The 27,369-nt window shown below is 41.9% G+C and overlaps 1 protein-coding gene across 18 annotated transcripts in view; it reads left to right on the top strand.

Annotated features, from left to right (window-relative positions):
• Window positions 1-27,369, top strand: part of DOCK9 (dedicator of cytokinesis 9) — a 365,118-nt gene that overhangs the window by 137,535 nt on the left and 200,214 nt on the right. For all 18 annotated transcript variants that reach the window (XM_040336152.1, XM_040336151.1, XM_040336141.1 and 15 more), the window contains exons 3-4: window positions 9,095-9,184; window positions 23,370-23,452. In XM_040336152.1, the coding sequence (XP_040192086.1) occupies window positions 9,095-9,184; window positions 23,370-23,452 (173 nt within the window). The remainder of the gene's footprint in view (window positions 1-9,094; window positions 9,185-23,369; window positions 23,453-27,369) is intronic.

The following is a 27,369-nucleotide window of genomic DNA, read 5'->3' as shown; positions in this document are numbered from 1 at the left end:
CGCAGAGGTAATCAAATACCACCAAAAGAAAGCTCTATTTTTGGGAAAAAAAGGACGCCAATTTTGTTTGGGAGCCACGTCGCACGACCTCGCAATTGTCAGTTAAAGCGACGCAGTGCCGAATCCTAAAAAGGGGCCTGGTCCCTTACCTGCATTTTGGTCCGGGGCTTAAGTGGTTAACCTGCATATTGGTCCGGGTCTTAACCAGTTAATGTCACTAGTGAGATCTGTACCCCCTGTGTGATTGCCTGGCATGTATGTGGTTAAATTGTTTAATGAAACTATTTAACCACATAGTTTTTTTTTTCCCCTCCTTAACATCTTTCTCTATCAAGACCCCTGTTTTAAGGGCCTATTGGTTCTGTTCCTAATGTCTACTTCAAAACCAATATTTAGTGGATTTTGGAGAACGCATACTCTGTGTTAAGATCAGACTCTGGAAGGCTAAGATGGCAAGTCCTGTCATCACCCTGCCCTGGATGCCTGCCTAGTGCCTGTAGTGCCACATGGATCTGGAGCCCTACCACATGCTTTGCACCTGTGATCTGTTGAATTTTTTCGTACATTATGCAAATACTGTTTGTGTTCAATGATCCATTGTTAAACAAGTTTTTTTAAAATAATTACTGAACAAATGTTTGTAAACCTGGTATTATGCAAAATGATTGAAATTTTATGGTAGGTTTAATTATTTCAAAAAAGAATTTACCCCTAATTTCAGTAGATGGTAGTTCTCTTTTAAGCCTGTTCTACTTTGTGTGGGTGTGCAATGCACTGTAAAATGTCGATCCTGCTGTTTATTTTTCCACTGCAAGGAATACTGAAGGGAAAGTGGAATTAAAATCTTTGTTGCAGTAATAGTAACTCCCAGCATTGATGTCGGTAGATACAGTAATAATCCCCTGCACTGGTGTTAGTAGCAGAGAAAAATCCCTTGCATTAGTGCCAGTATACACAATAATAACCCCCTGCATTAGTGCCAGTATACACAATAATAACCTCCCTGCATTAGTGCCAGTATACACAATAATAACCCCCCTGCATTAGTGCCAGTATACACAATAATAACTCCCCTGCATTAGTGCCAGTATACACAATAATAACCCCCCTGCATTAGTGCCAGTATACACAATAATAACCTCCCTGCATTAGTGCCAGTATACACAATAATAACTCCCCTGCATTAGTGCCAGTATACACAATAATAACTCCCCTGCATTAGTGCCAGTATACACAATAATAACCCCCCCCCCCCACATTAGTGCCAGTATACACAATAATAATGACCAGCATTGGTGTCGGTATACAAAATAACTGGCAGCCTTTGTGCCGGTATACACCATGATAAACCCCAGCATTGGTGGGAGCATACACAGTAATAACCCCTGGCATTGGAGCCAGTTTCCATAATCTCCTCCAGCATTGATGCCAGTTTATGCATTAATAACCTTGAGGATTTCACAAAGATTTCCCAGCACGTATTCAGCATTAGTGTTGTTTAAAACATCCCTTCCTATTGATGGTCAGTAGCAGTACTTATTAACCTTTTCAGAATGCAGCATGAAGGCTTTCCTATGCTCAGCTTTCTGCTATTGGGTACTCTGTGTTTGTCTGCTTTACATCCATCCTGCTCTCTCTTCCTGGCTTGAGAATTAAGTCCTATGAGAGGAGCAAGCCGGGACAAACCATTTACCTGTTGGGCGCAGATCACTTTGCCTGACATCACGGCTTCTTTTAGTGGCAGGTGTATGAGTGCAGAGAGCACCCCATTATTGGTGCCAGTATACAAAAGAACTCCCCGTGCTGGTGCCTGCAATAATAACTTAAAGCATTGGTTTCAGCGAACTCGGTCGCTGCCCTCACCACATTAATCTTCCGGGGCGATGGGTTTATTGCAACTAGTGGGCTGTCGCAATCTCTCGAGAGGGAGCTTGACTATGCCCACCCTTTCTTGGATTCTATGGATGACACAGGAACTGTAAATGGAGGGGGAAAGAGCTTTCATCCACCCATCCCCCATTCAGAGATTTAGTTTTAGCTAAACTTGGGCTTTAACATTTTCTAGCTTGTGTCCAAATTATTTTGTGAAAATTGAAATCAAATGTTTACACAAATTGGTTCTACTAAATAGCAATAAGGAAGACTTGTCCCCTCTAGCACCATGCAGTAAACCTGAACAAAGGCAAGCTTTTAGAAGGTCCAGTATTTTTAAATGCAGTGTTTGATCCTTAAAGCGGTTGTAAACCACATAAACTTTTTTTTTTCCCCAAACCTGCAATGCAAAAGGCATAATAGGCTAGTATGCACCGCATACTAGGCTATTATGAAATACTTACCTCGGAACGAGGTGTGTACCACTTACCTGGTCCACGCCGAGCAGGATGTCATCTTGCTCCGGCGTGTCTTCCGGGTATCGCCGCTCCAGCGCTGTGATTCGCTGGATCGGCGATGACGTCACTCCCGCGCGGGAGATTTAAAATCGGCAGGGTCCGGCGGATGCCGGTCCTTCAGCCGTGGATTCCCCCCTGCAGCCCGCATTGCGGGGGGAATATCTCCTAAACCGTGCAGGTTTAGGAGATATTCTCCTTACCTACAGGTAAGCCTTATTATAGGCTTACCTGTAGGTAAAAGTCCAAATAGTGGGTTTACAACCACTTTAAGGACTAACGGTCTTGTTTCTGACTAGATTGTTTAGCTTATGGATATAATGTCAGAGATAGAAGCTGCCTTTCCGCTGTCTGTTAGTTACAATGAAGAATAAAGAATTGTATTGAATGGACTATGCATTCTATGTCTTATCATATAGAATTTCCTTTTCACTGTACAAATATTATGCTTGTTTGTGTTTGATCACATATCTGTATATTTTGTGAGACTGTTATAGTCTTTACAGATATTTTTTTAGGTTGTTGCACCTAGAGCAGGGATAAGCAATTAGCGGACCTCCAGCTGTTGCAAAACTACAAGTCCCATCATGCCTCTGCCTCTGGGTGTCATGCTTGTGGCTGTCAGAGTTTTGCAATGCCTCATGGGACTTGTAGTTCTGCAACAGCTGGAGGTCCGCTAATTGCATATCCCTGACCTAGAGATTCACATTATTTTGTACTTTTTAATTTGGGAAGAGTTTATACCTACTGACCACTTAGGTCGGTGAGGATATATCAGATACTTCTCATGCACTGTAATCACTTTATATAGGGGTACGTTTGCTGATTTGCCACCAATACACCATATGATATTGCTCAACAGGGCATATTTGTTTCAATTGGCGCTGCACTTTTTTCTTTATTCTGTTTCCACAATTTTCCATGTTGTGCTAGCTGCCTCACACTTTGGAGTTTCACTACATTTATCACTATCACCTTGTAGTTTAGCGCAATATAATATATTTTATTACTGTTGGTTACAATAGGCAAGTGTTATCACACACATTCCATCTCTGAAACCTTTCCAGAACGTCTAACCCTGAAAATGAACTTGACCTAAAACCCCCTAACAAATGATAGTGCATTGTTTTTCACAGCAAGATGCCTTTGGCATATCATCAGTCAATACAAACATATATTTTATTAAATTGTCTTTTCAGATTAATATGATTTTAATTTTTTTTTAAATAAACATTACAATGTCAGCTTTGGCTTTATATTAAAGCAGTGGCGTAGCGTGGTTTGTAAGCACCCGGGGCAGGGCAAGTAATTTGTGCACTCCCCCCAACCTGCAAACTTTTAGCACTCCCCAAGTCCCTTCAAATACAATAGTACTGACGTACCTGATTCCTATACTGACCACTACACTAACCTACTTGATTTCAGCATTGACCAACCTGATTACTACACTGTCCACTATACTACACTGTCCACTATACTACGCTGTCCACTATACTACGCTGTCCGCTATACTAATGTCACTACTGGCACGAAAATGTCACCACCCTAAATGTGGCGCCCGGGGCCACGGCCCCCCCATGCTATGCCACTGTATTAAAGTGTACTTTCCTCCTCTATTTCCCCAGTGTAAGGACTGATCTGTCCTCCCATAACTTGCATAGTATGTTTGGACCTACAAGAGGTTCACCTTTTATCCAAGGTAATTAAAGAGCTGAGCCCTGAGGTTCTTTGTTTTTTTTTTTCTTTTAGTTTTGGATTAAGTGGTGAAAGATTAGAACCCATATCAGGTCTTCTTTCTGACTGTTCCCGATTGGTTTAATTGTCAATGTGACCTTTTGTCCTTGGGACAGAAGGTGATGGAAATAAAAAATACATTTTCTACAAGAAAAGGAGGCAAGTGAACGTGTTCTAGTGGAGGACAGCTGTTCTGGCAACAACTGTCTGAGAAGACATTTCCTTCACTTTGGAGAGATTTCTTACTTCCTGTTGTGTCTCCTGGACAGGAACTGAGATGGGAATTTTACCTAAAAGGTCATAAAAATAAAAACCTGATGTGGGTTTAAACTATTCTTTTCAAAATAAAAATATATAAATAAACTTTAATGTGCTACTACACTTGAGAACATATTTAAAGTAGAAGGCCAGTCAAAACCTAGGCATAAACCTACTCCCACCCCATTCTTATGCTAACTACTATGTAAAGGAAAAATGTGTATCCTTTCTTAATCTAAGGGCGCCATGGCTCTGTCATGTGATTTTGTCCATGCACCACTTTTGCTGTAGAAGAGGGACAGCCGACAAGTTACCCCCATAGTAGGTCTGTGGGTGACCTTGTTGCCCAGGCTCTGCAACCATTGTTGCGTTTCTCTCCCCTGAAACCAGCTGCAAGGCAATATCATTGGACCAGACTGGAGCAACCCTACACTAGGTAAGTATACACATTTTTCCTTTACACATTTTTCCTTTACACATTTTTCCTTTACACATTTTTCCTTTACACCTTTTTCCTTTACACCTTTTTCCTTTACACCTTTTTCCTTTACACCTTTTTCCTTTACACCTTTTTCCTTTGCACCTTTTTCCTTTGCACCTTTTTCCTTTGCACCTTTTTCCTTTGCACCTTTTTCCTTTGCACCTTTTTCCTTTGCACCTTTTTCCTTTGCACCTTTTTCCTTTGCACCTTTTTCCTTTGCACATTATTCCTTTGCACATTATTCCTTTGCACATTATTCCTTTGCACATTATTCCTTTGCACATTATTCCTTTGCACATTATTCCTTTGCACATTTTTCATTTGCAGGGTACTCAACATAGGGCTTAGAATGGGGGCTCTAAAAGCCAGGAGGCGGAGGCAGGCATTAAAATCAGGTGACTACTGTGATAGGTCGTCACAGCCGTCACGTGATATACACGCTCCCGATTGCAAGTATGCATCAGGAGCTTGCCAATCCCCGCCGGCGACCATGCTGGGTGCATGTAGGAAGAGCGTACTTTCAGCACAGTAATTTGTTTAAACAGGGCCGCATATATGCAGCCACACGCCATTGAGGCTCGCCACAGAGTGGCTGCATATATGCATAAAGCCTGTGCCAAGTGGTTAAAACAGAATTGTTCTTTCTGTACATATGGAGGCTTCCGTTTCTCGGGCCTACTGTTTAACATTATAGTCTGTATTAGCTGAATAATAATTTACTGAATCTATTTGTACAGATTTGAACCAATGTAGCTTGCTGCTTTCCTTTCAAATAAAGAATTTATAAAAATTTAATCTTGTGGACATAGTACTACCTGAACAGTACTTTTTGAGAGTACAGTTCACATTTGTAGCGCAGTAACTTAGAGCGGTCTTTACTGATGTCCTTAAGGCTGCATTCACACCTAGGCGTACAAAATCGCGGCGTTTTGTCCCGCGAATTGCAGCGACAAATTGCGGCGTTTTGTACCGTGATTTGCGGCGACAAAACGCTGCGATTGTGAATGCAGCCTCACCCCCTCTATGGAGATGGTTCACATCTCCTATGCTGAAAGCCGCCTGAAAAAAAGGTCCGGGACCTTAGCAATGTGTTTTCATCCCTCCAGCGTCTCGGGGCTGCTGCGGCGTCACACTACAGGAGACAAAACGCCTAGGTGTGAATGGGGGCTAACTCTTCTGATTTCATCAGGTTTAGATTGTTTAGGGTACTGCATTTTCCATCTAATCATTGCTATTTGCACTGGTACATTAAACAATATGTATACCCAACACTTCATATTCCTGATATGTGCCTGCTGTACCATGTACTTGTATGGAAAAGTATCCTGTTCTCTTTGTATTTCTTCCCTTGTGTGAAATTCCTGTCTGTCCCTCTGCCTTTCTATTAAAAACCTGAGCTTGGCCTTTCTATTTTAAGCTGAATGGGTGGTTTTACAACATGAGAGTTTACATATATCTTAAAGGGGTTGTAAACCCTCCTTTTTTTTTATTTAAAAAAAAAGTTATACTTTTTTTGCACAGAGTGGCGAAGATCCACCTTTTCTGTGGTCCCCCGGCAGCGCTGGTGGCTCCTCCCCACATTGAGTGCCCACGTTGGAGAAGGTTCTCCTTAAGTGGACACCCATGCAGGCATGCTTCAGAGTCCTGCTTCTGTGTCCATTCACACAGAATGCAGGACTTGGCCCAACGCCCCGCGTGATTGGCTTTGATTGACAGCAGGAGGAGTCAATGGCTGCAATGCTATCAATCTATCCAATCCAGTCACGAGACCCCAGCTGAGCTGGTGTGCTCGTTCCCCGCCAGAGAAAGATCAGGTTCAGGTAAGTAGCTGCAGCGCTATAGAAGGTTTTTCACCATCAAATGCACTAATGTGAAAAACCATGAGGGTTTACAACCCCTTCAAAAAGGAGCTCCAGTTAAATAAAACAAATGCTACATACCCCAAAACAAATAGTGTAGCTGCTGAGTTAATAAATAAATATATAAATATATATATGTCTGGGGGGCGGGATTATGGGCGGGACATGGTAGGGGTTGGGCGGGGCAACTGATGGCGAGTATGCCTTGAGGCCTGGCTAGTAGCTCAGGACTTGAAATTTTGAGCCCTGTGTGTATGTATGTATGTATGTATATGTGTGTGTGTGTATATGTGTGTGTGTGTGTGTGTATATATATATATATATATATATATATATATATATGTGTATGTATATGTGTATGTATATGTATATGTATGAGACTTTCCTGTCCAGTGATCCAACAATGTACTCACCTGAGCCGATTCTTTAATCGGATTCGGGTGCAGGCACCGACATCTTAAAGGAAAATGGGTAGTGAAGCCTTGGGCTTCACAGCTGGATTCCCACTCCGCATTTGCAAAGCGTGCCGTGCTTCGTGAATGGTCCTGCAGTCTTCTGGGACCTTTGTGTCCCAAAAGACTGTGGAGGAGGGGGGCGAACTCCTGACTCAGAATGCCGCCGCGCATCTGACCGTAAGTTGGAGCAGGTACCTGTCAAAACCAGGTATGTAAACCCCCCCCCCCCAAAAAAAAATTGTCAGATGGCAGAGGAGGGGAGAGAAAGCGAACAAGCAAGCACTTCCCCTTTCTGGGTGCAGTTCCACTTTAAGTAAGCCATTTTGTGTCCACAGAATTGGCATGTATGGTCATCTTGTACCGTTTGATGCTCACCTACCATAGTAGGACTATTTGTACCTTGAACGTTACATTTTAGTCCTGTTCACAACATAAGTAAGGCCAGGTTCACACCTATGCGAATTGAGTGCGGCTTAAACCGCATCTAATTCGCAGGACATTTCAAAATACATTGTTTTCAATGAGGCTGGTTCACATATGTGCGATGCATCCGCACTGCGTATTGCCTCCAAACCGCGTGCGGTTTTTATGTCTTGCGGTGCGGTTCAGGTGCGAATTCAGTCCCATTATCTTCTATGGGTATGCAGCTGAATTCGCAGATGTGTTCATTTCTCTTCAGTATTTGTCTCATTCAGTTCAATACACTTCCCCCCTGCCCCTCCCCTCTCCCAGGTCTCCAAATTCGCACCTGATCTGCAGCTAAAATGCAGTTGATCTGCAGAACACCTTATAGAGAAATTCGCAAAGACAACAGAGCTCCAAAACGCAACGCACTAGTGTGATTCCGGCCTAAATGTTAGAAAGCAAATCTAAATTCATCCCAGATGGTTGGGCGTAGACGGCACGCAGCTACTTAAATGAAACCCATGCAGCTTATGCCTGGCCGTCCATCACAGCGCAGAGATCATTTCATTTATGCAAAATGATTCTGAAGATTTGTTTTTTGTTCATTACTGCCATTAATGAAATGCTCTTCTATGCACTTTGATATTTAATTTATACAAACCATAATCCATATTTTATGATTATTTTTTTTTTGTTAAATTGGGTTTCAATACTGTTCTAAATCATAGCTTTATTTTACCTCGTAACTTTTTCTGTTCTGTTCAATCCATTTCCTCAGTGAAGGCTTCCTGATATTTATTTTTACCCCGAGTATTTGTTTAACATTATAGAGATAACAATCTCTGGTCCTAGAAACAGGAAGCCAGGCCCTTGTGAGTACAAAGGTACTGGAAGCCTCTGCATCCGTCTCTTGAAAATAATAAAGTACATGTATAGAAGCACACATGTCAACTAGGGAGCAGTGGGGCATGCATTTTTAGGGCATCACCCTTGGTTTGGATCAGACATTTAATGTCTGTGTATACACATCTACTACTACTACTAATGCGTTAGATTGTAAGCTCTTTGAGGGCAGGGACTGCTGTGCATATACAAAATACATTATATGTAAAGCGCTGCGTGAATAGATGGCGCTATAAAAGGACTTGTACAAAATCCTACAGCCCAAATCTGTGCCACAGTGCTAAGGATTAATAGCTTGTTTTGTCTAGGGAAGAGTAACAGTTTTACTTGCCTAATCCTCCGCTTCTCTGGCAGGCCTTGCCTAATCCTCCGCTTCTCTGGCAGGCCTTGCCTAATCCTCCGCTTCTCTGGCAGGCCTTGCCTAATCCTCCGCTCCTCTGTCCCTTTTTGCGTCCTCACGTTCAGTGTCAGGATTTCGTTCATATATTATAAATCCAACAGTTATCGAGTTTGATAAATTGATGCTAAATTTACAAAGAATGCATTCTCCTATAGCTGCATTGACATTTTATTCTTTTTAACAGGATTTAATTCCATTTTTTACTTTTGTAGATATCAACCTTAAAGCGCCAGGGTCGATATACATGTTCAACTGTTCCAGACAATGCAGAAAAGGAAGCACAGAGTCTCTTTGTCACAGAGGTAAATATTTCATCTGTGTATTATGCGATTATCCTGTTAATTTCACGGTGGCATTTTGTGCGTGTTTAACATCAATTTTATTATTGAGGTTTAATGTACACATGTAGCTACACATTCTTATGTATGGAATCAATAGCCAAACTTTGTGATACTTAACTGTATGTACATTTGTGCTTTGAATGGGGCTGAAATGCTTGCAATGTCTTCAACGCCAGGTCTATTGTGAGTGTGTGTGTGTGTGTGTGGTTTTGAAGGTGGGCAATTGGTGTATTAGAGCTCCACGATCAATCGTTAAAGAATCGAGATCACGATTCAACCCCCCTCACAATCTTACAGCGGATGTACTGCGGCCAATCTTCTTCTTTTTTTTTTTTTTTTCATACAATGGGTTTTTACATTACAAAGTAATACTCACAATTTTGGTGACTTATAACATCTCCTGTCCGTTGTTCTGTGCAAAAGAGTAACTTCTAAAAACCGATATCAGAAGTTTCCATTTTTCTTGTGGGCACCGTGGAGCCCACAAGCACCGACTTCCTGGAAGCAGTGAATGCTCTTCTCCCGGCATTCATCGCTCAAGAGCAGAGTTGACGGTGAGCAGTGTCGTAAATCTTCCTGGTTGCCATCATAATGGGCGGTGTCATTGAAAGTACATGCCCCGTTGTGATGGCATTCACACGTTCTCGAGAGATTTCGCAGGGCGGCGTTCCGCAATGTCTCCTGGGAAGTATGACACACTGCTCCCAGGAGACATTGCGGAGAGCTCCTAGTAAACACTGCGGTGCTGGGGAAAGGAATGCCCACTCCCTTGGGAGGAAAATACCAGAAGTCTGTCTTTGCAGTGCTATTACAAGGTATTTAAATGACCAAAAAAAAATTCTTCTAGCAATTGTGCATGTATTTGGTGCGATGATGAGGATATGATGCTGTTAATTTTGGGTGAACCTCCGCTTTAAAACCACATTTTCTTTATCGTATATCACGGGACACAGAGCCTAGTAATTGCTAAGTGGGTTATATTCCACCTTCAGGTGCTGGACACTGGTGTAATCAATTAGACAGGAAGTTTCCTCCCTATATAAAACACCTCCCATACTGGGAGCACCTCAGTTTTTTTGTGTCTAAGGTGTTGGTAACGAGTGAAGATGTGCTCTGAGGAGCTTCACTGGAGGGATCCATGCTGGATTTAAATAGCCTCCATAAAAATCGGATTCCATTCAAAGTGCCTTGGGCCAAAGTGGATGGTACCCGGGGCCTTGTATCTGAAGCACGAGGTTTTTGCCTGTAATGCCTCTCTTCACAGGGCTGGATCCTGGGTTCCAGTGCTTTGGTCAGACCCAATACCAAAAGTTTTCTGGCAGGGTGCGATACAGGTCCAGGGGTGTGGTGATCCTGACCATGGACCCCGGTCCCTGAAGGTCTGTTGACTTAGCCCACGGTGATGGGTGAAGATTGGGTCTGTCTGTGCTTGGCAGTATCCTGCAGCGGGGATAAGGTAAGTGAAGATAATCCTAGGTAAATACCTTAAGGATTGTCTTCCATGAGTAGCTGCATGTCTTATCTGTTTTCCGCCACTAGAGGCAGTAAAGAGACATACATGGTGTTTCGCTTACCATGCTCTCCAGGAACGAAAGCTTAGTGTTAGCCGGTCTGTTGAGCGGCTCACTTTCTCCGCTTCAGGCTCTGCCACAGTTGTGTGGGGGAGTCCCTCGTAGTCCGGGTCCACGGCGCTCTTTGGGGGATCTCTCTCTCCTACGCCTCCACCATTTCCCTACACGCACGCGTGCGCGCTTTTGTAGGTGGGGGGACGATGTGGTTGCCGCTGGCGCACACCGGCTCATAGTGCAAGACACAGGGCGGGCCCTTCAAAAAGAACACAGACGTCAAAGCTCTGTAAAGCCAGAGGGACACAGCAGCTTGGGGCACGTAAGCACCTTGTGTGTGTTGGATACAGATTTACCTAAGACACCTACTCGGCATCTAGCTGTGCAGATTAGCAGGCATTGTTTTTTGCTAGACTAAGTTCAGCTATTGATGCACCTGTGTTAAGTTCTTCTGCTTTTAGCTTAGGACTTTCGTCTCCCTGTAGAAAAGGTTCAGGCGCAGGAATATAAAAGGGCACCAGGGTATCGCCACCTGAATCTGGTGGCCCTTATCATGCTTGCATGATACCATCCTCCCCTGTAGAGACTTGAGGCAGCCCACAGGTTGAGCCATCAGCCCTGTCAGGCACTCTGCATATGTCTGTTTGGACGTTTTTTGTATTGCATTTGTTGGTCTATAAGAGGTTAACTGCTATATTTGCAGCATCCTCACAAGAAGCGGTAACCAGGGTGTGCCCCTTTCCCTGCTCTAAATCCTCAAACTAAAGGATTAAAAGACCTGAGGATGAAAGTTCACTGTCAGGGAACAGGTGCAGTCTATAGAGGAGGAGCTATCGGAAGCCTTACAAGTTCTGGAGTTGCAGCTGCAGTTTTTTTCAGAGATTCATACTGCATAGAACTTACCCTCAGCCTAGAAGGCCAAAGCCTCTGTCTCCTCCTTGGGGTTTTAAAAAAAAAAAAAAAAATCCTATAGGTTGCTTGAAAAACCTCCACAGGGTCCTCATCCTGGTGCTGGCTTCAGGCTAACCAAACGTACAACTGTGGGATGCACAGTTGCTAGTGCAAATTGCTAACGCTCAACGGCTATATCGCAGGATTGCGGAAACGCACATCTGCAGAGGATAACTTCCTCTTTACCAGTCCATATGTTTCCATAAAATACATGAGTTTAGAATGTTCAAAATGCTTGTGGGGTAAAAACAAGTAACACAACATGCTTTATTGTTGATCACATAAAGATGCATGTTTCTGTTTGTATGGGTTTACATGTTTTTTACATAGTCGCATGAGGATGCTTGGTCACATTAAAGTGCTTAAGTCGCACAGGGAGTTTTATTTGCACAGAAATGCCTAAAATTGCATAAAGATGCTTGATTGCATAAAGATGCTGGATCACACAAGGTTGCCTTTTGACATGAGTCCTTGATTACCCAAGGATACTCGGTTACACAGAGAGGCTTGTTTTCACAGAAATGCCTAAAATCGCAAAAAGATGCTGGATCACACAGGGGTGCTTGATCACACAAGAGTCCTTGGTCACACAAGGGTACTTTCCCCGTACAGTAGTGCTTAAAATGCATAAGATGTTTGATCGCCTGAAAAATGCTAAATCGCATAGGAATGCATGATTGCTTAAAGTTGCATGTTTGCCTAGATTTTTCATGGTTGTATAATGAGGCATGATAATTTAAGTTTCCTTAATTATACAGTATTCCTTGTGTTTACATATAAATACGTGTCTGCATGGGTACATGTTGCGCAATGTTGCATAACTCATTCATAAACGCATTCTTGCTTGCAAAGATGCTCATTCCATAGCACACATGCTATATGTATGCATGTATACAGCGTGCCCTTTTTTATGTTTTGCCTAAAACATATTTGTATGAATTCATGCTTCCATGAACACACACTTTCATAGAGGCATATGACTTTAACACTTGCCACATACACATATGGGGAGCCATTTGCATATGTGTTTACATGGGACTGCAGAGGTTGTCTGCGTTTCACAGGGGAACAGCACTGTCTCCAGTTGGTGGTCTTGCCCCTTGAGTTAGCCACCGTGCTCGGCTTAACAGGGTGCTAGGGCCCGCCTCTAGCAGGTCTAAAAGCCCAGGGTATAGCAGTAGTGGCATACCAAGGCAAACTCCTGTTGATGGATCAGTCGGTAGCATGGCTGGACCTAAGGGTGTCCAGCATGGGTAAAGTATCTGGAACTCCTGGGTTAGGATCCCAGTCTAAAGGTACATTCTTAAGTTTGGTAAGAAGCTTGGAATGTTTGGGACACAGCCCAAAAAAGAGTGTTTTGTTTTTTGGCCTCAGACAAGATCATCGCTATGAGAAAGCTAGTCTATGGGTCAAGGCAAGGAACAGTTCCTTACATTTGCCTTTTGCTTAAGGTGCTAGGGAAGGTGGTGGCTTCATTCAAAGCAGTTCCCTATGCTCATTTTCATTCAAGGCTGATATCAACATTATTCTGTCGGCCTGGAACGAGTGGATCCTAACCTAGCATTATCCAAAGCGTCTGGTCCCAGGGATATGCAAGAATTTCAGTTGGTGGTTCTTAACCAAAAGATTGGCAGAAAGGAAGATCCTTCATGCCCGTTATCTGGGAGGTGGCGGCTACGAAGGCTGGCCTCTAGGGATGGAGGCCAGGCCTGGAAGAGACCACTGCCCAGGTGAAGTGGTCAAGCTCCAAGTGAGCCTTATCCGTCAGCATTCCAGAGCTACGGAGGGAGCATCTGGCTTAATGGCCTGGACGTTTAGGTTGCAGGATTGTTCTGTCAGAGTACAATCAGACAATGCCACACTAGTGATTTACTTTGTTTACCAAGGAGGCACTAGAAGTCACGCAGCCAGAAGGAAGTAAGCCATGTTCTGGCTTGGGCAGAGGAGCTTGTGCCTTGCCTATTGACAATCCTAATTTCATGGAATGCAGAATTGGCAGGCGATTCTCTGGAGCCGTCAACAATTGTTCCCGGGAGAATGACCTCTACACCCCTACTTTTTTCTGACCAAATGCCAGAGAAAGGGTAACCCTGTACATAAAATGTATTGGCGTCCAAGTTCAACAAGAAATTGAACAGCTTTGTGTCAAGGACAAAGGATCCACTTGCATGCGGGACAGATGCGTTAGTGATCCCGTGGGACCAGTTGTCACTGGTTTATGCCTTTTCTCCCCCCAGTGCCGCAACTTTCGTGGCTTCTATGCAACATCAGAGGAGAACGGAAGCTGGCCTAATTGCTCCGGCATAACCCAGACAACCTTACTGTGCAGGATTAGTAAGGGTGGTAGTAGAGGACCCAGGGTCCCTTACATCTTGTCCAGGCCTACTTCGCAAGGGGGTATTACATCCTGTCTTGCAAACATGGGAATTGATGGTCTGGCTGTTATAGCCAGCATTCTTGAGGATCGGGGCTTTCAGAATCGGTGGCAATTACCTTGATTCATACAGGAGTGCTGGCGTGAAAACCAAGGGGTGGCATCCTTGGAAGTATGTCATAGGTAAAATTCTTGCCTTCCTACATTAGGAAAAGAGATGGAGCTAATGTTAAGTTGCATCAAGGATCCGATCTCTGCCTTGTCAGTATTTTCAAAGGTCGCTTGCTTCACACTCTTTGATCCGGCCTTTATACAAGGGGTAATGTGTATAAGTCCGCCAGTCAGGTCGCACTTGTGCTCGGAGGATTGGGTCTAGTTGTGTCTGTCGGTTTACAAGGTCAGCACCTTGGGCCGATGCACCATATTTCCCTTCATCCTTCTAACAGGGGAATTGGTGTTCTTGGTTGCGGTAGCCTCCGCAAGAGTTTCAGTATTGGCAACTTTCTTTGTATAGAGCCATACTTAATTATTCTTACAAGAAGTGTGATGTTAAATCCTCACCCAGCCTTATTTCCTAGAAGGATCTAGTTTTCATTTGAATCAAGATATTGTTGCCTTCCTTTTTCCAGAACCTTGTTCCACGGAAGGAAAATTATTGATTTTCTCTCAATCTAGATGACAGCAGTTAAAGATCTATCTGAAGGTTTCAGATGTAGGACATTTTGTTGCGCTGCCAGAAGTCCATAGAAATGGGCAGGCAGTGTTCATATCAGCTAATGGTTACTCTCTCTCGTTAGAGTAAGAAAAGTCAAGGCCTATCTGAAGCGGCTGCTCGGATACGGAAAACTGATGTTGCGCTACCAGGAGGCCCCAGGAAAGGGCAGGCAGCTTCTATATCAACTGTTTTCAATGTGGACTCATCAGGTTATTATTCAGGCTTGTGGTTTAAAGAGAGGGTTTCCCCCTGTTTCTTTTGGTGTGCACCCTACCAGGATATGCTTCATGCGTGGTGCGTTGCCAAGCCTTTATGACTCAGATTTGCAAGGCCGCAACTTAGTCGTGTGTGCTTACATTCACTAATTTCTATCAGGTGAATATAAGACGGCGAGAGGATGCCACTTTTTGGCGCAGTATTCTGCAGGCAGCAGTATAGGTCCTCACGTCTGATGACGGTCTGCGTTAATTGGGTCTCCCTCCCCTCAGTAGGCATTGCTTTGGGATGTCCCACTTAGTAATTAATAGGCTCTGTGTCCCGTGATGTACCATAAAGAAAATAGGATTTTTATAACCGCTTACCTGTAAAATCCTTTTCTTGGAGTACATCACGGGACACAGAGCTCCCGCCCCTCTTGTTTGGGGATATCGGGACACTTATTGCTTTGCTACAAAAACTGAGGTGGGAGGGGTTATATAAGGAGGAAACTTCCTGTCTAATTGATTACACCAGTGTCCATCACCTGAAGGTGGAATATAACCCACTTAGTAATTACTAGGCTCTGTGTCCCATGATGTACTCCAAGAAAAGGATTTTACAGGTAAGCTGTTATAAAAATCCTATTTTCTCGATTCAGTGCAGACTGCTGACATCTGTCGCCCCCAAAAAAAACAGGCAGCCTCAAAGTTTAGCAAAACATCACTTAGGCAGTACTTTATTTTTATTCTAGAGGTCATATGCTTTCCTGAAATATATGGTTTTGGGGGTCTTTCGCAAATTCTGAAAGCTGTAAGGGAAAAATGAAAACCTTCAGATTTTCTAGAGAGATTTGGATATTTTCATTTTTGCGTACGTTTCCGATTTTCACCAGTTTTGCAAAAAGGCGCAATGTAAAAATTACAAATATTTAACTCCATACGGGTTAATCTTTTATGTTTAGTAGGAATTCTGTAAAATTTGCTGTGTATTTATGTGCTATTCATGATTTTAGTGGATTTTTTGTAAAAATATTGTTTTGATAAACATTTGCGCAAATATCATGAGACCTAAAAAATTAGCAGCACCTTTTTTTTTATTCTACTGGTTATGTGCTTTCAGAATATATATGATTTGGGGGGTCTTTTACAAATTTTGAGCTAGAAGTGAAAAATAAAATAAAAAATAAAAAGCAAAGGAAAAATTACAAGAAAGGTCTGGTCACCTGAATGTACAAAATGTAGCACAGGCCTGGCAGCAAAAGGTTTAATGACGTAAAAAAAAAACTAAGCATTAACGTTTTTTTTTGTACAGCAAAAAAATTGTGATGCTCATTTTAGCCAGAATCGTGCAGCTCTAGAATGTATATAAATCGTAAGTTTGATGAATTGGGGATGGTACATACTTTGCAGGTGTTGATTATATTCTTTTAACTTTTAGGTCCTCTGACACCCACCCTGATACCCCTGGAGCTGTGATTGTTCTGGGGTGCTTCAGAGGTTAATACGAGTGGCTGGACCTGACGTATACATTTGTTTGATGTGATGCATATGCCTGCCCTTTCCACCCTCCGTTCTTCTCAAGAAACTTGATCGCTTTCCACTGTAAAAAACACTATGAATAGAGGAGCCAGACTTTTCATTCATCCACCCCTCCTCTGGTCATAGAATGCTTTGCTTTGTAGGAAGTTATAGTACAGAGTGATGGTGGTGTAGATGGAATAGACACGCACTGAGCGTAGTAGCATCCACAAAGCTTTTATTGAACGGTAGACCGGTTGGCCAGGTAGCAGGAATTGCCGACAGGCAATGGGCAAAAGTCAGTAATGCAGGGGTGGGGATAGCAGAGTTCAGGCTGGCAAAGGGTAATCCGTAACAGGCCGGACTCGTGGTAGGGGTAGCAGAGTTCTCGCAGGTAGGTGGGTAATCCTTACCCAGGTCTGGGTACACAACAGGGATGGCAGAGTTCTGATAGGCAAAAAGTCACTCTACTCACAGGACTGGCAGGCGAAGGGTTAATCCACTTGCAGGTTGGCAGACACAGGGTTAATCCACTCACAGGATGGCACACAGGGCTGGCGGGTACAGGGTTAATCTTGGCAGGATAGAGTACACAGCGCTGGCAGGCTTGGTAAATTAAACGGGGAGGACAAGGAGGATTATCTATGGTCTCTGGCTGTAGCCTAGGACCGCACAGACAGTGAGGACAGAGAGAGCAGGAGCTAGGAGGGATCTGATCTCCGGGGGCCCTGCTCCGGTATTTATCTCTCTGCTGGGGGAGGAGTGAGAACCAAGCCATCAATGGTGTTCGATGGCTCAGTTCTCAGTGCAGAGACGCCAGGGGACAGATGCAGCAACGGTCTGATGCTGCATCCACCTAGGTAAGTATGATTTAGCTAAAAAAAAATTATAGATAGATAGATTGGATTGAGATTTGGAGGCCAATTCGACACCTTAAAGGGGTTGTAAAGGTTTGTTTTTTATTTTCTAAATAGGTTCCTTTAAGCTAGTGCATTGTTGGTTCACCTACCTTTTCCTTAGATTTCCCTTCTAAATGTTTTTTTTCTTTGTTTGAATTTCTCACTTCCTGTTCCCCCCGCCGCTATGATCGTTCTTACGGTGCGCAGGATCGCCGCCGGAAGAAAATTATATCTGAATGATGCCTCTAGGTCAGTGTTTCTCAATTCCAGTCCTCAGGCCCCCCCAACAGGTCAGGTTTTCAGGATTTCCATTATTTTGCACAGGTGATTTGATCAGTTTCACTGCCTTAGTAATCACCACAGCCTTTTCATCTGAGGGAAATCCTGAAAACCTGACCTGTTGGGGGGGCCTGAGGACTGGAATTGAGAAACACTGCTCTAGGTGCAGGCATCATTCAGATATCCCCGTACAAATTACAGGACGTCATATGACGTCCACCCGGGATAACGGATCCCCTTTTTGGACATCATATGACGGCGTGCGGTTTTAAAGTGGTTAAAGGAACCAATTTAGAAAATAAGACGAACCTTTACAACCCCTTTAAACTCATTGTGTTCTTCAAACCACTCTTGAATTCATCAGACCAGGTGACCACCATCTGTTGCTCCATGATCCAGTTCATATGCTCTTGTGTACATTGTAGCTCTTCCATTGCATCAGACTACACAGGCCTACCTTCGCTCATCACATCCATCAGTGAGCCTTGGCCACCCATGATCTTGTTGCTGGTTTGCCAGCTTTCCTTCCTTGGACCACTTTTGGTAGGACCTGCCTACTGCAGACTGGGAACATCCCACAAGAGCTGCAGTTATGGAGGAGTTCTGACCAGTCGTCCAGCCATTACAGTTTAAAGTAAATGTTAAAGTCGCTCAAATCCTTACACTTGCCCATTTTCTTTCTGCTTTCAACACATAAGCTTCAGGGATAACATGTACAAATGCGACCCAATATAGACCATCCACTTTCAGATGCTATTATAATGAAATAATCATGTTTTTCACTTCAGCTGTTATGGGTGTCTACCTCTGCAGCCTTCCCTTCGGTCATGCAGTGTTGTACAGTCTCCTCTCCTTATTTCCTTGCTTGATGACATCCAGCATCATTTAGGCAATTTCCTCCCCATCCTTGCTGTCCCTGGCCCACTACTTCCATCTAATCGATTACATTTCTTTCACTCTTGAAGCCTGTTGGAGGAATGCTCACGCCTCCGCACTCCTGTTTACTCATAAATACAGTCTGATATTTGTGTGACTCCAAAAAGCCCGCCCACTACATGCATCAGGACTGGGGGGCTTTTAGGAGGAGTACTGAGGGAGAGTGCTTTTATTTTATTTTTTGAAACTATATATAGCACCCAGCTCACGCCTCTCACCCCTCTCACCAGCCATAATCTCCTTGCATTGCATATAGGGCCGAAACAACTAATCGATTAATCGACAACTAATCGATTATGAAAATAGTTGTCAACTGTTTTCATAATTGATTAATCGGCCAGTTGATTAGTTGGCCTGCATATAGAATGCATTATTTGTTTACATATCAGGAAATACAGTGCAGCACACATACAGTTCAGTACACCATCCATACATGTCACTAAGTGCCTGAGAATTTGTGAAAGTGTGAGGAGTAATGCCTCATTGGACATCTAGTCCTGGGCAGAAAGTGATGCCGTGTACACACGGTCGTTTTTTGTGATTAAATAAAACAACGTTTTAAATCATGAAATAAAACAAAGTTTTTGAAACTTCATTTTAAAAAACGACATTGCCTACACACCATCGTTTTTTCAAAATGCTCTAGCAAAGCGTGGTTACGTTCAGCACTCTTTTCCATTGAAGCTCGCTTCATAACGTCTGAGCATGCGCGGGTTTAAAAACGTTGTTTTAAACGTAGTTTTAGCTAGACACGGTGATTTTTTAAGACACAAAAACTACGTTTTGAAAAACAACATAAAAAATTGAAGCATGCTCGAATTTTTTCTTTGACGTTTTTCAGAAGACAAACAACGTTTTCCCCACTTTTTAAATGACGTTTTTAAAAACGTTTTTTTTTTTTTTTTTCATCACAAAAAACAACCGTCTGTACGCGGCATGAGTGGTTCTAAAGGCAGAAGTTTTTTTTACCTTGCTATAGCGGGCGCTCTATACTATACTTTGCAGCTTGCTATTGAGGCACTCTGAAGGGAGGAGGAGCCAGAAGCATCGGTGAGGGACCCCAGAAGTGGAGGATCTGGGCTGCTCTGTGCAAAACCAATACACAGAGCAGGTAATATGACAAGTTTGTTTTAAAAAAAAAAAAAAATCACTTTAAAGACTCTGTGCAGGGAAGATCAACATTTGAACCCAGAGAAAGTGGAGGTAATAGAAGGCATTACAATTGCTGTAGTTGGTTATTTATATTTACCACTGCGTATAGATATTTAAGAATTCCTTTTTTTTATATTTACATATTAACTAAATTGTACACCACACTTTAAGATTATCCGATTAGTCGATTAATCGAAACAATAATCGGCCAACTAATCGATTATGAAAATAATCGTTAGTTGCAGCCCTAATTGCATAGAAACCCAATGATGCTGTTACTGGGTCTAAAATAAGGTGGGTAAAGAAAACCAGGTTTTATGTCAAAATTCTATTAGTATTAACGTTCAGCTTTGAAGATAAAATTGTAGCGTTGCTCATACAGTATTTTGTCTTGGCAGGCACATGTGACAGGCAACTTCTTTATGTCCACTTGTGTGCAGAATTGGAAAGTTATCATTTCACACACCCGGTCCAAGAACTGTGGCGCCACTTTTGTTTTGTTTTGCCTTGGAATGGATTATTTCAGTACACACCTAGCACTGTACACACGTTTAACCATAATAAAGTGCTAAAATCCCCTTCATGAACGTTTGCCAATTCCAGAAAACTTTGTATGATAAAATATTATGTATCCGTGTGCAGAACATAAAAGGATACTGTTTAGGATGAAAATAGAGCAGCACTCAAGCAGAAAGCCTTCTCTTGGTGTTGTGCCAGTTGTTTTCTAAATCCAAAAATTGACATCACACCTCCTTGTTTACTTTTTATCTCATTTTAGACCTCATTCATGCTGGACATTTTTTCAGCTGCTCTTAAGGGCATTTTGGTTTTTTTTTTTGTCTCTAAACTCCCCTGTATGTCGGCCTACGTGTCTAGCTCAGTGGCAGGAAATAAAACCCACTGCCTGTGTATCCAGCAACAGCACAGTTTTGGCAGGAAAAAAAACGCTTGTCGCTTCTAAACACACATTAACGCTAGGTGCGTTTTAACATTAAATTATTATTCTGGCTAGTGAAATGAATTAATGCCAAAGCACTTGATGCCTATAAACCTGCCTTAAAGCAGAGTTCCCCCCAAAAATGGAACGTCTGTTCATTTGTCACCCCTTCTGCTTTTGGCACCTTTCGGGGGAGCAGATACCCTCCTCCTTCCCCTGCTGCCAGGCCAGTGGGATAGAGGAGCAAAAAGGGTTCACACCGTAAGGCTACACTTCCCTTACCCGCAATGGCGGTGGCAGCAGCACCCGGCAGCTGATGGAAACGCATGTTAAAATGGCAATTAAAGGTTAGTGGTTGTAAAGGCACAAGTTTTTTTTTATCTTCTACTGTGAGTAGCAGCCCCCAAAATACTTACCTGATCCCCCTCTCTATCTAGCAATGTCAATGAGTGCCTCAACCATCTCTCCCTCCTGATTGGCTGAGACACAGCAGCGCCATTAGCTCCTGTTGCTGTCAATCAAACTAAGTCAATGGGGTGGGGGGAGAGGAAGCGGGGCTGAACAGCTGCTTTGTATCTAAATGGGTACACAGAGCTGCAGCTCGGATTGGGTGCCCCTCTCTGTTATTTTAATAGAAAAAAACAAGAGTTTACAATCCACTTTTTTTTTTTTTTTCCCCAAATCTCTTTATTGATTTTTTCATTTTTTTCCCCCCATACAAAAAAAAGTAAACATACATATACACTACATTTACATTATACATTTAACACATCTGCTCTCTTCTAGAGCCTCCTTAAAATTCTATTTCACATTCATTTCACCAAACTCATATACCTTTTACACTCTTCTCCCTCCCTTCCTTTATTCCATGGTGTGGTTATCCTCCCCTTAGACCTTATTTTAACCTTAAGCTGTCATAGGATTTTCTATCCAGCTTTCCCATACTCTTATATTTCTCCCCATGACCTCTATTACAGTATGTTCCCTATACAATGGCAGATTCGTATTTACTAAATTTTTCCATTGTCCTATCGAGGGGGCTTCTGCCTTTTTCCAGTTTAGAACTATCACCTTTCTAGCATAAAATAATAATAAACCCAGTTGTGTTCTCCTTCCCACAGACATTTATTTTTTTACCAATCCGAACAGGCAGATTTCTGCCTCCTGTTCCAGAACTATTGATGTTATTATAGCAATCACTCTCAGGACCTCTCTTCAAAATGCTGCTATCTTCGGGCATGACCAAAATATGTGCATAAAATTACCTGGCATATCTGCACATCAACAGTTTTGAGGGTTTATATGGTTTACAATCACTTTAATTTCCCACATCTGTGGCTTTTTAAATTGCAATTGGTGTCGGTGAATATTCAGTGAGTTTGTTGGCTCCCACGTGGATGCACTTAGCAGGTTAGATACTGAGCCATGGGGAACACAAAGGAACTGTCAAAAGACCTGCTTAACAAGGTTAATGGAACTTCATAAAGATGGAGGTTATAAAAAGCTATCACAAGCCTTGAATATGCCAGTCAGTGGTGCTCAATCACTTATTAAAATTGGTTTAACACTGTGTGGACATTTGGATTCTGAACTGGAGCATTGGTCATGTTTTATGTATAGACACTATATTTAAAATTTTTGTAATTTATAGACAATTTGTAATTTATAGACAAAATTTATAGACAAAATACCTTGGTGTTTTGAATGTATATGATTAATATTATTATTATTCAGGATTTATACAGCGCCAACAGTTTATGCAGCGCTTTACAGCATAAGGGCGGACAGTAAAGTTTATTTCATACATCGGATTGAGCATTTTTGTTTTTTTATTGGTCTTTCATTGTTTTATTCTTATATATATATATATGTGTGTGTGTGTGTGTGTGTGTGTATGTGTATATATATATATATATATATATATATATAATTGTAAATGTGTGTACACACACTTACAAAATCTCACAAAAGTGACAACACTGCAGAAATTACACTTTGCTACAATGTAAAGTAGTGAGTGCACAGCTTGAATAACAGTGTAAGTTTTCTGTCCTCTCAAAATAACTTGACACACAGCCATTAATGTCTAAACCGCTGCCAACATAAGTGAGTACACCCCTAAGTGATAATGTCCAAATTGGGCCCAATTAGCCATTTTCCCTCCCCGGTGCCATGTGACTGTCCATATTAGGCCCAAGGTGTCAATATTTTGTGGCCATCATTATTTTCCAGCACTGCCTTAACCCTCTTGGTTGTGGAGTTCACCAGAGCTTCACAGGTTGCCACTGGAGTCCTCTTCCATGACTACATCATGAAGCTGGTGGATGTTGTAGGCCTTGCGCTCCTCCACCTCCATATATATAATGAATTGAGCAGCACTGTACCAGGTGGGGATTTTGGTACTTTGGTACAATTTTTTGGGTATTTTAAGTACAGCAACTGTTCTTTGGGGCTATTCACGTATGTATCTTCATTTTTAGAATTTTTGTGTTGGTATTAAGTCACCATCAAAAAGCAGAGAAGGGTTGAGTATTGATAACATTGTTTATATATTATTCATGTCATGCATGTTGCCTGTTATTGGTAATAGCCGATTTTCCTTTTTTTTTTTTTAATACCTTAGTGCATCAAAACATACAACTCTGACTGGCATGTTGTCACTTACAAGTACGAGGAGTATTCAGGAGATTTCCGACAACTTCCAAAGTAAGTGCTACCCTATGACAGCTTTTGCCTGTTAAAGCTGTTGGCATGTTGTGGTGCTGTGGAGTATAGGTGTGATCTGCTTGTTTATTTTCCGGTGCTGCTTTGCAGCTCCACTGCTTATGTCCAAAAAGATTTCCAGTGTATGACATGTAATTTATCAATTGCTGATGGTAAATCACTATAATGGAAAAGAGGGTGGTAGCAAACTATTGAAATGTATGTAAATTTTCATTATTTTGCTATATCGCCTAGGTAATGACATTTTGGGAAGTGCACTATAGGAAACGTCTTTGTGATTTGTTACATTATTTTGGTCACTGTAAGGGTTTTGTATTGTTTAGTATTGGGTTTTTAAGGAGTACGCGTGAATCTGATGTATTCAAAATGTTTTAAATTTAACATACTGAAATTCTGATGTTGGGCTAAGTATACACATTGAATTTTTTATTTATTTTTGTTCTACCAGTGGATTAAGCAAAGAAAAAAAAAAAGATTACTGCATCCCCCCATTCAAAGTGGATGCAGGGATCTCCCCTGCCGCGCTATTGTATTCTGACAGAGGAGACTTCACTCCTTCCCATCAGAATACACTGATCAGCAGCTGCTTGAATGCATGTTTTGTTGGTCTGTTTGACAGAAGCTGGTCTAATGACCATCTTTTGTTGAACAGAGAAAGCTACACAGATCAAAATGTGTTCTGCTAAACAGGCAGAATTTCGATATGTATGTACTTGGCTTTAGTCATCAAATCGATCTGTGTCCATCTCTAGGTCCCTTGCATCTCCTTTTCAGGTTATACACAGGGCCTTGACCTCTGCCCAAGCTGAGATTAATCATGTCCTCTGCTGTTTGACTGGCAAATTGCATAGCCTCTCCTGCCCACTAAGGTTCTGGCATTTAATCAGCCAATGATGGGGTTTGGAGGTTGTGAGGCATAACAAGAACTTTAGCTTTGCCCAGGCAGGGCATAGTGACCAAATTCAGTTAACTGTAGGCCCTACATTGCTACACATTCCTTCCTTCCTTCGGGGGTTTGAACCTCCACTAACCACACTTCTAAACTCTTGTAAGCCTATATGCACATAAGCCCTAACATTTCCTCTGGTCAGAACGTGTTAAAAGTATAATATTCTGAGGTTTCAGTTCTCAACCCTCTTTGACTTCATGCACATGGTCCTACTCACTTGTGCAGCATAAACGTGTGGCATATTTTTGTTGCCCAGGATATCCAGGTGCCGCGTGCAGTCACATATAGATATGAATGGGTGAAGGCTACTGTACATGGCTATGTGCCATTTCTTCTGGAGTGTATGCCATTGTTTTCTTGTGCTTATTTCCCTTTTTCATTAAATGAAAGCAATGGGTCTTTAAAATCTTTCAGTTATTATCTCTGCCATTAAACATCAGCAGGGAAATGATTTGACCTGGTCCTAGTTATGGAGACCGTTTCCATTTTACAGCGTGCTCTTGCAAAACCTAGAAATATGCAATTCAATGCTAATCAATGGCAGGGCTCCACAATATAACTTGATGTCCCATGGGATGCCTCCAGGCTTTAATCCTGTTTTGTCCTTGAAATGATTTTTGTGTAGCTATAAATAATTATAAAGACAGGTTTGTTCATGATCTTTTTATATTCTGCTAATTTTAGAACACTTTTTATTAAACCCCTCTCCAAAAAAACATACGTGCGGTCTTAACATTTTTTTTTAATTATTATCCAGATTATCCATCAGTTTTATATGAATTAAATCAGATTAGCAATGCAGTGCTATCATGCAAATTCCGTAGCCCCTGTGAAACCAGCCCCTGTGTTTGTCTGGTTACAGTTACACAGCATCCTTTTATGAAAGATGCAGTTATCGTGACACAGTGAGCATATTCTCCACCACTAAACCCTAAATTATGCAAAATACTTTGTATTGCTAGAGGCAACTTCTGAAGATGTACGGAAGTGGGGATATGGTCAGAACTGTGTAGCTGTAATGCTGTTGGCATAACCGGTGCTTGGTTATATGAAGGGCATTTTTTTGTCATAGCCTCTTGTACTGTGCTCTAAAACGTACTTTTTTTTTTTTTTCCTTTGTATGCTAATTGTAGACGTAGGAAAGATTTTACATTATGGGCAAGTTGTAGGTCCAAATGATTGTATTCCAGTAACAATTTCCTGCATTTTTGTTGCAGTAACAATAACCACTCCAACAACTGATGTTTCCTGCCATGTGTTGGAGTGCTTTGGCATAAGTTATATTGCAGGAATGTTGCTTTCCAAGGCCACATTAGATCTGTGGGACCAGGCAAATTAGTAATCTTCCCTCCGTGGATATTGACGTCGTTCCAGTATTGATGTACAGAACTGACCAGAATTAAGAACATTCTAGTTCTTCTTTGGTTTTTATGAGTGTTTATTAACTGATATCTACCAGTAGCTGTTACCTTTTACTGTCTTTGCATGCAGATTTCGAGGGTCAGGCCACTAAAGTTTTATTTTTTACTGATAGGTTTGATAGCCAGAGTTATCCTGCTGACTTCTCATGTCATTGAGAACTACAGTGGTAAGGTTTTTTCCCCATGATTCCTAACTTTTTTTGCTGCCCCGGTTGAACCTGTGGCTTTCCCCTTAAAAAAAAAAAAAAATCCAACAAAGAGGGAGACTTGCCTTTAATTTCTTGGTGCATGGTCATATTAGGGGCATTGCATACCAAAAACTGAATATCGCTTTTTGTATAGATTGACCCTAAACCAACAGGGTAGACCAAGTGGAACTCCCTCATATATGCCAGGAAGGTGTACCGAACAACTTGATGAAAAAATAAATAAAAATACATTCCACATTAATAATGTTGCAAAAAATAAATAAAAATACATTCCACATTAATAATGTTGCAAAAATTAGTGTGTGCTGTAAATTGTCTCCAGCATTGCTCCTGGTTCTTTCTTACTGGAGGCTGCCATTTTTCTGAAGCCCAGACCCCATTAATAGTAGTAAATCTTTAATAAAATCTTGAATATTATGATACAAAAAATGTTAGTAAATCTTTAGGCTGTCAGCAGATTGGACTTGGCAAGTTCGGCACAGTGCCTATTAAAAAGAGAGCAACTGAGCATGTCCAGAGTAGGATGCGTGTGTTACTGGATTTTAAACAGTATAGGCACTTATTTTTTAATGTTTTACAGATGTTAACTTCCTCAATGTTTGATTTGAAGTAGGACTTTTTTTTAAGTCCTTTTGTAAGAAAGATGTGACTTGGGGCTAGTTTACACTTGCTTCAAACATGCTTGTTAAAGCTCTCTGAACACCAGTCCAAGCTCCTGTCACTAAATAAAATGGTTCGCTTACAGTCCTTTTTACACCTTGCTTTTGCTTGGGGCTTCGGTGGTACTTTGCGTAAGTTTTGCCATAGACTTCTTTGGAGGCTTTGAAGATGCTTTCAAGCACCACTGAAGCTACATGGGGTATCATTTTTGACGCAAAGCAAAAACAGGACTATAAGCTAACCATTTTATTTAGTGACAGGGGCTTTGACTAGCGTTCAGAGAGCTTTAACAAAGCCTGTACGAAGCCTTGTTGAAGCCGAAGCAAGTTTAAATGAGCCCTTGATATGCTGTGGAGACGAGAGCAAAAGGATTGTGTGAAAAACTGTTAATAATTGGTTGAGCAATGTTGGAATAGAAATGAGGTGCTCACTGTATGAGAGAGAAGTATGTGTATGCAGTGGCCGACCTCACCTTACACATCACTGCCTGAAATGGGGAGACTCTGTGTGACTCACTCATCATCTTCACCAAAGAAGGTGATGGAGGAAACGGCGTGAAGTTATCGCTGTTGTAGTATAGAATATTTTTGCCTCATTCAACACTTGTAATTAAAGCAGACACTTTCTAAAAGTGTAATGTGAAAAAGTCACAGCAGAATG

This window comes from Rana temporaria, chromosome 2 (assembly GCF_905171775.1).
Source record: "Rana temporaria chromosome 2, aRanTem1.1, whole genome shotgun sequence".
Classification (NCBI taxonomy): Eukaryota; Metazoa; Chordata; class Amphibia; order Anura; family Ranidae; genus Rana; species Rana temporaria.
Note: the sequence above shows the minus strand (reverse complement) of the source record. Positions and strands in the feature narration are given on the sequence as shown.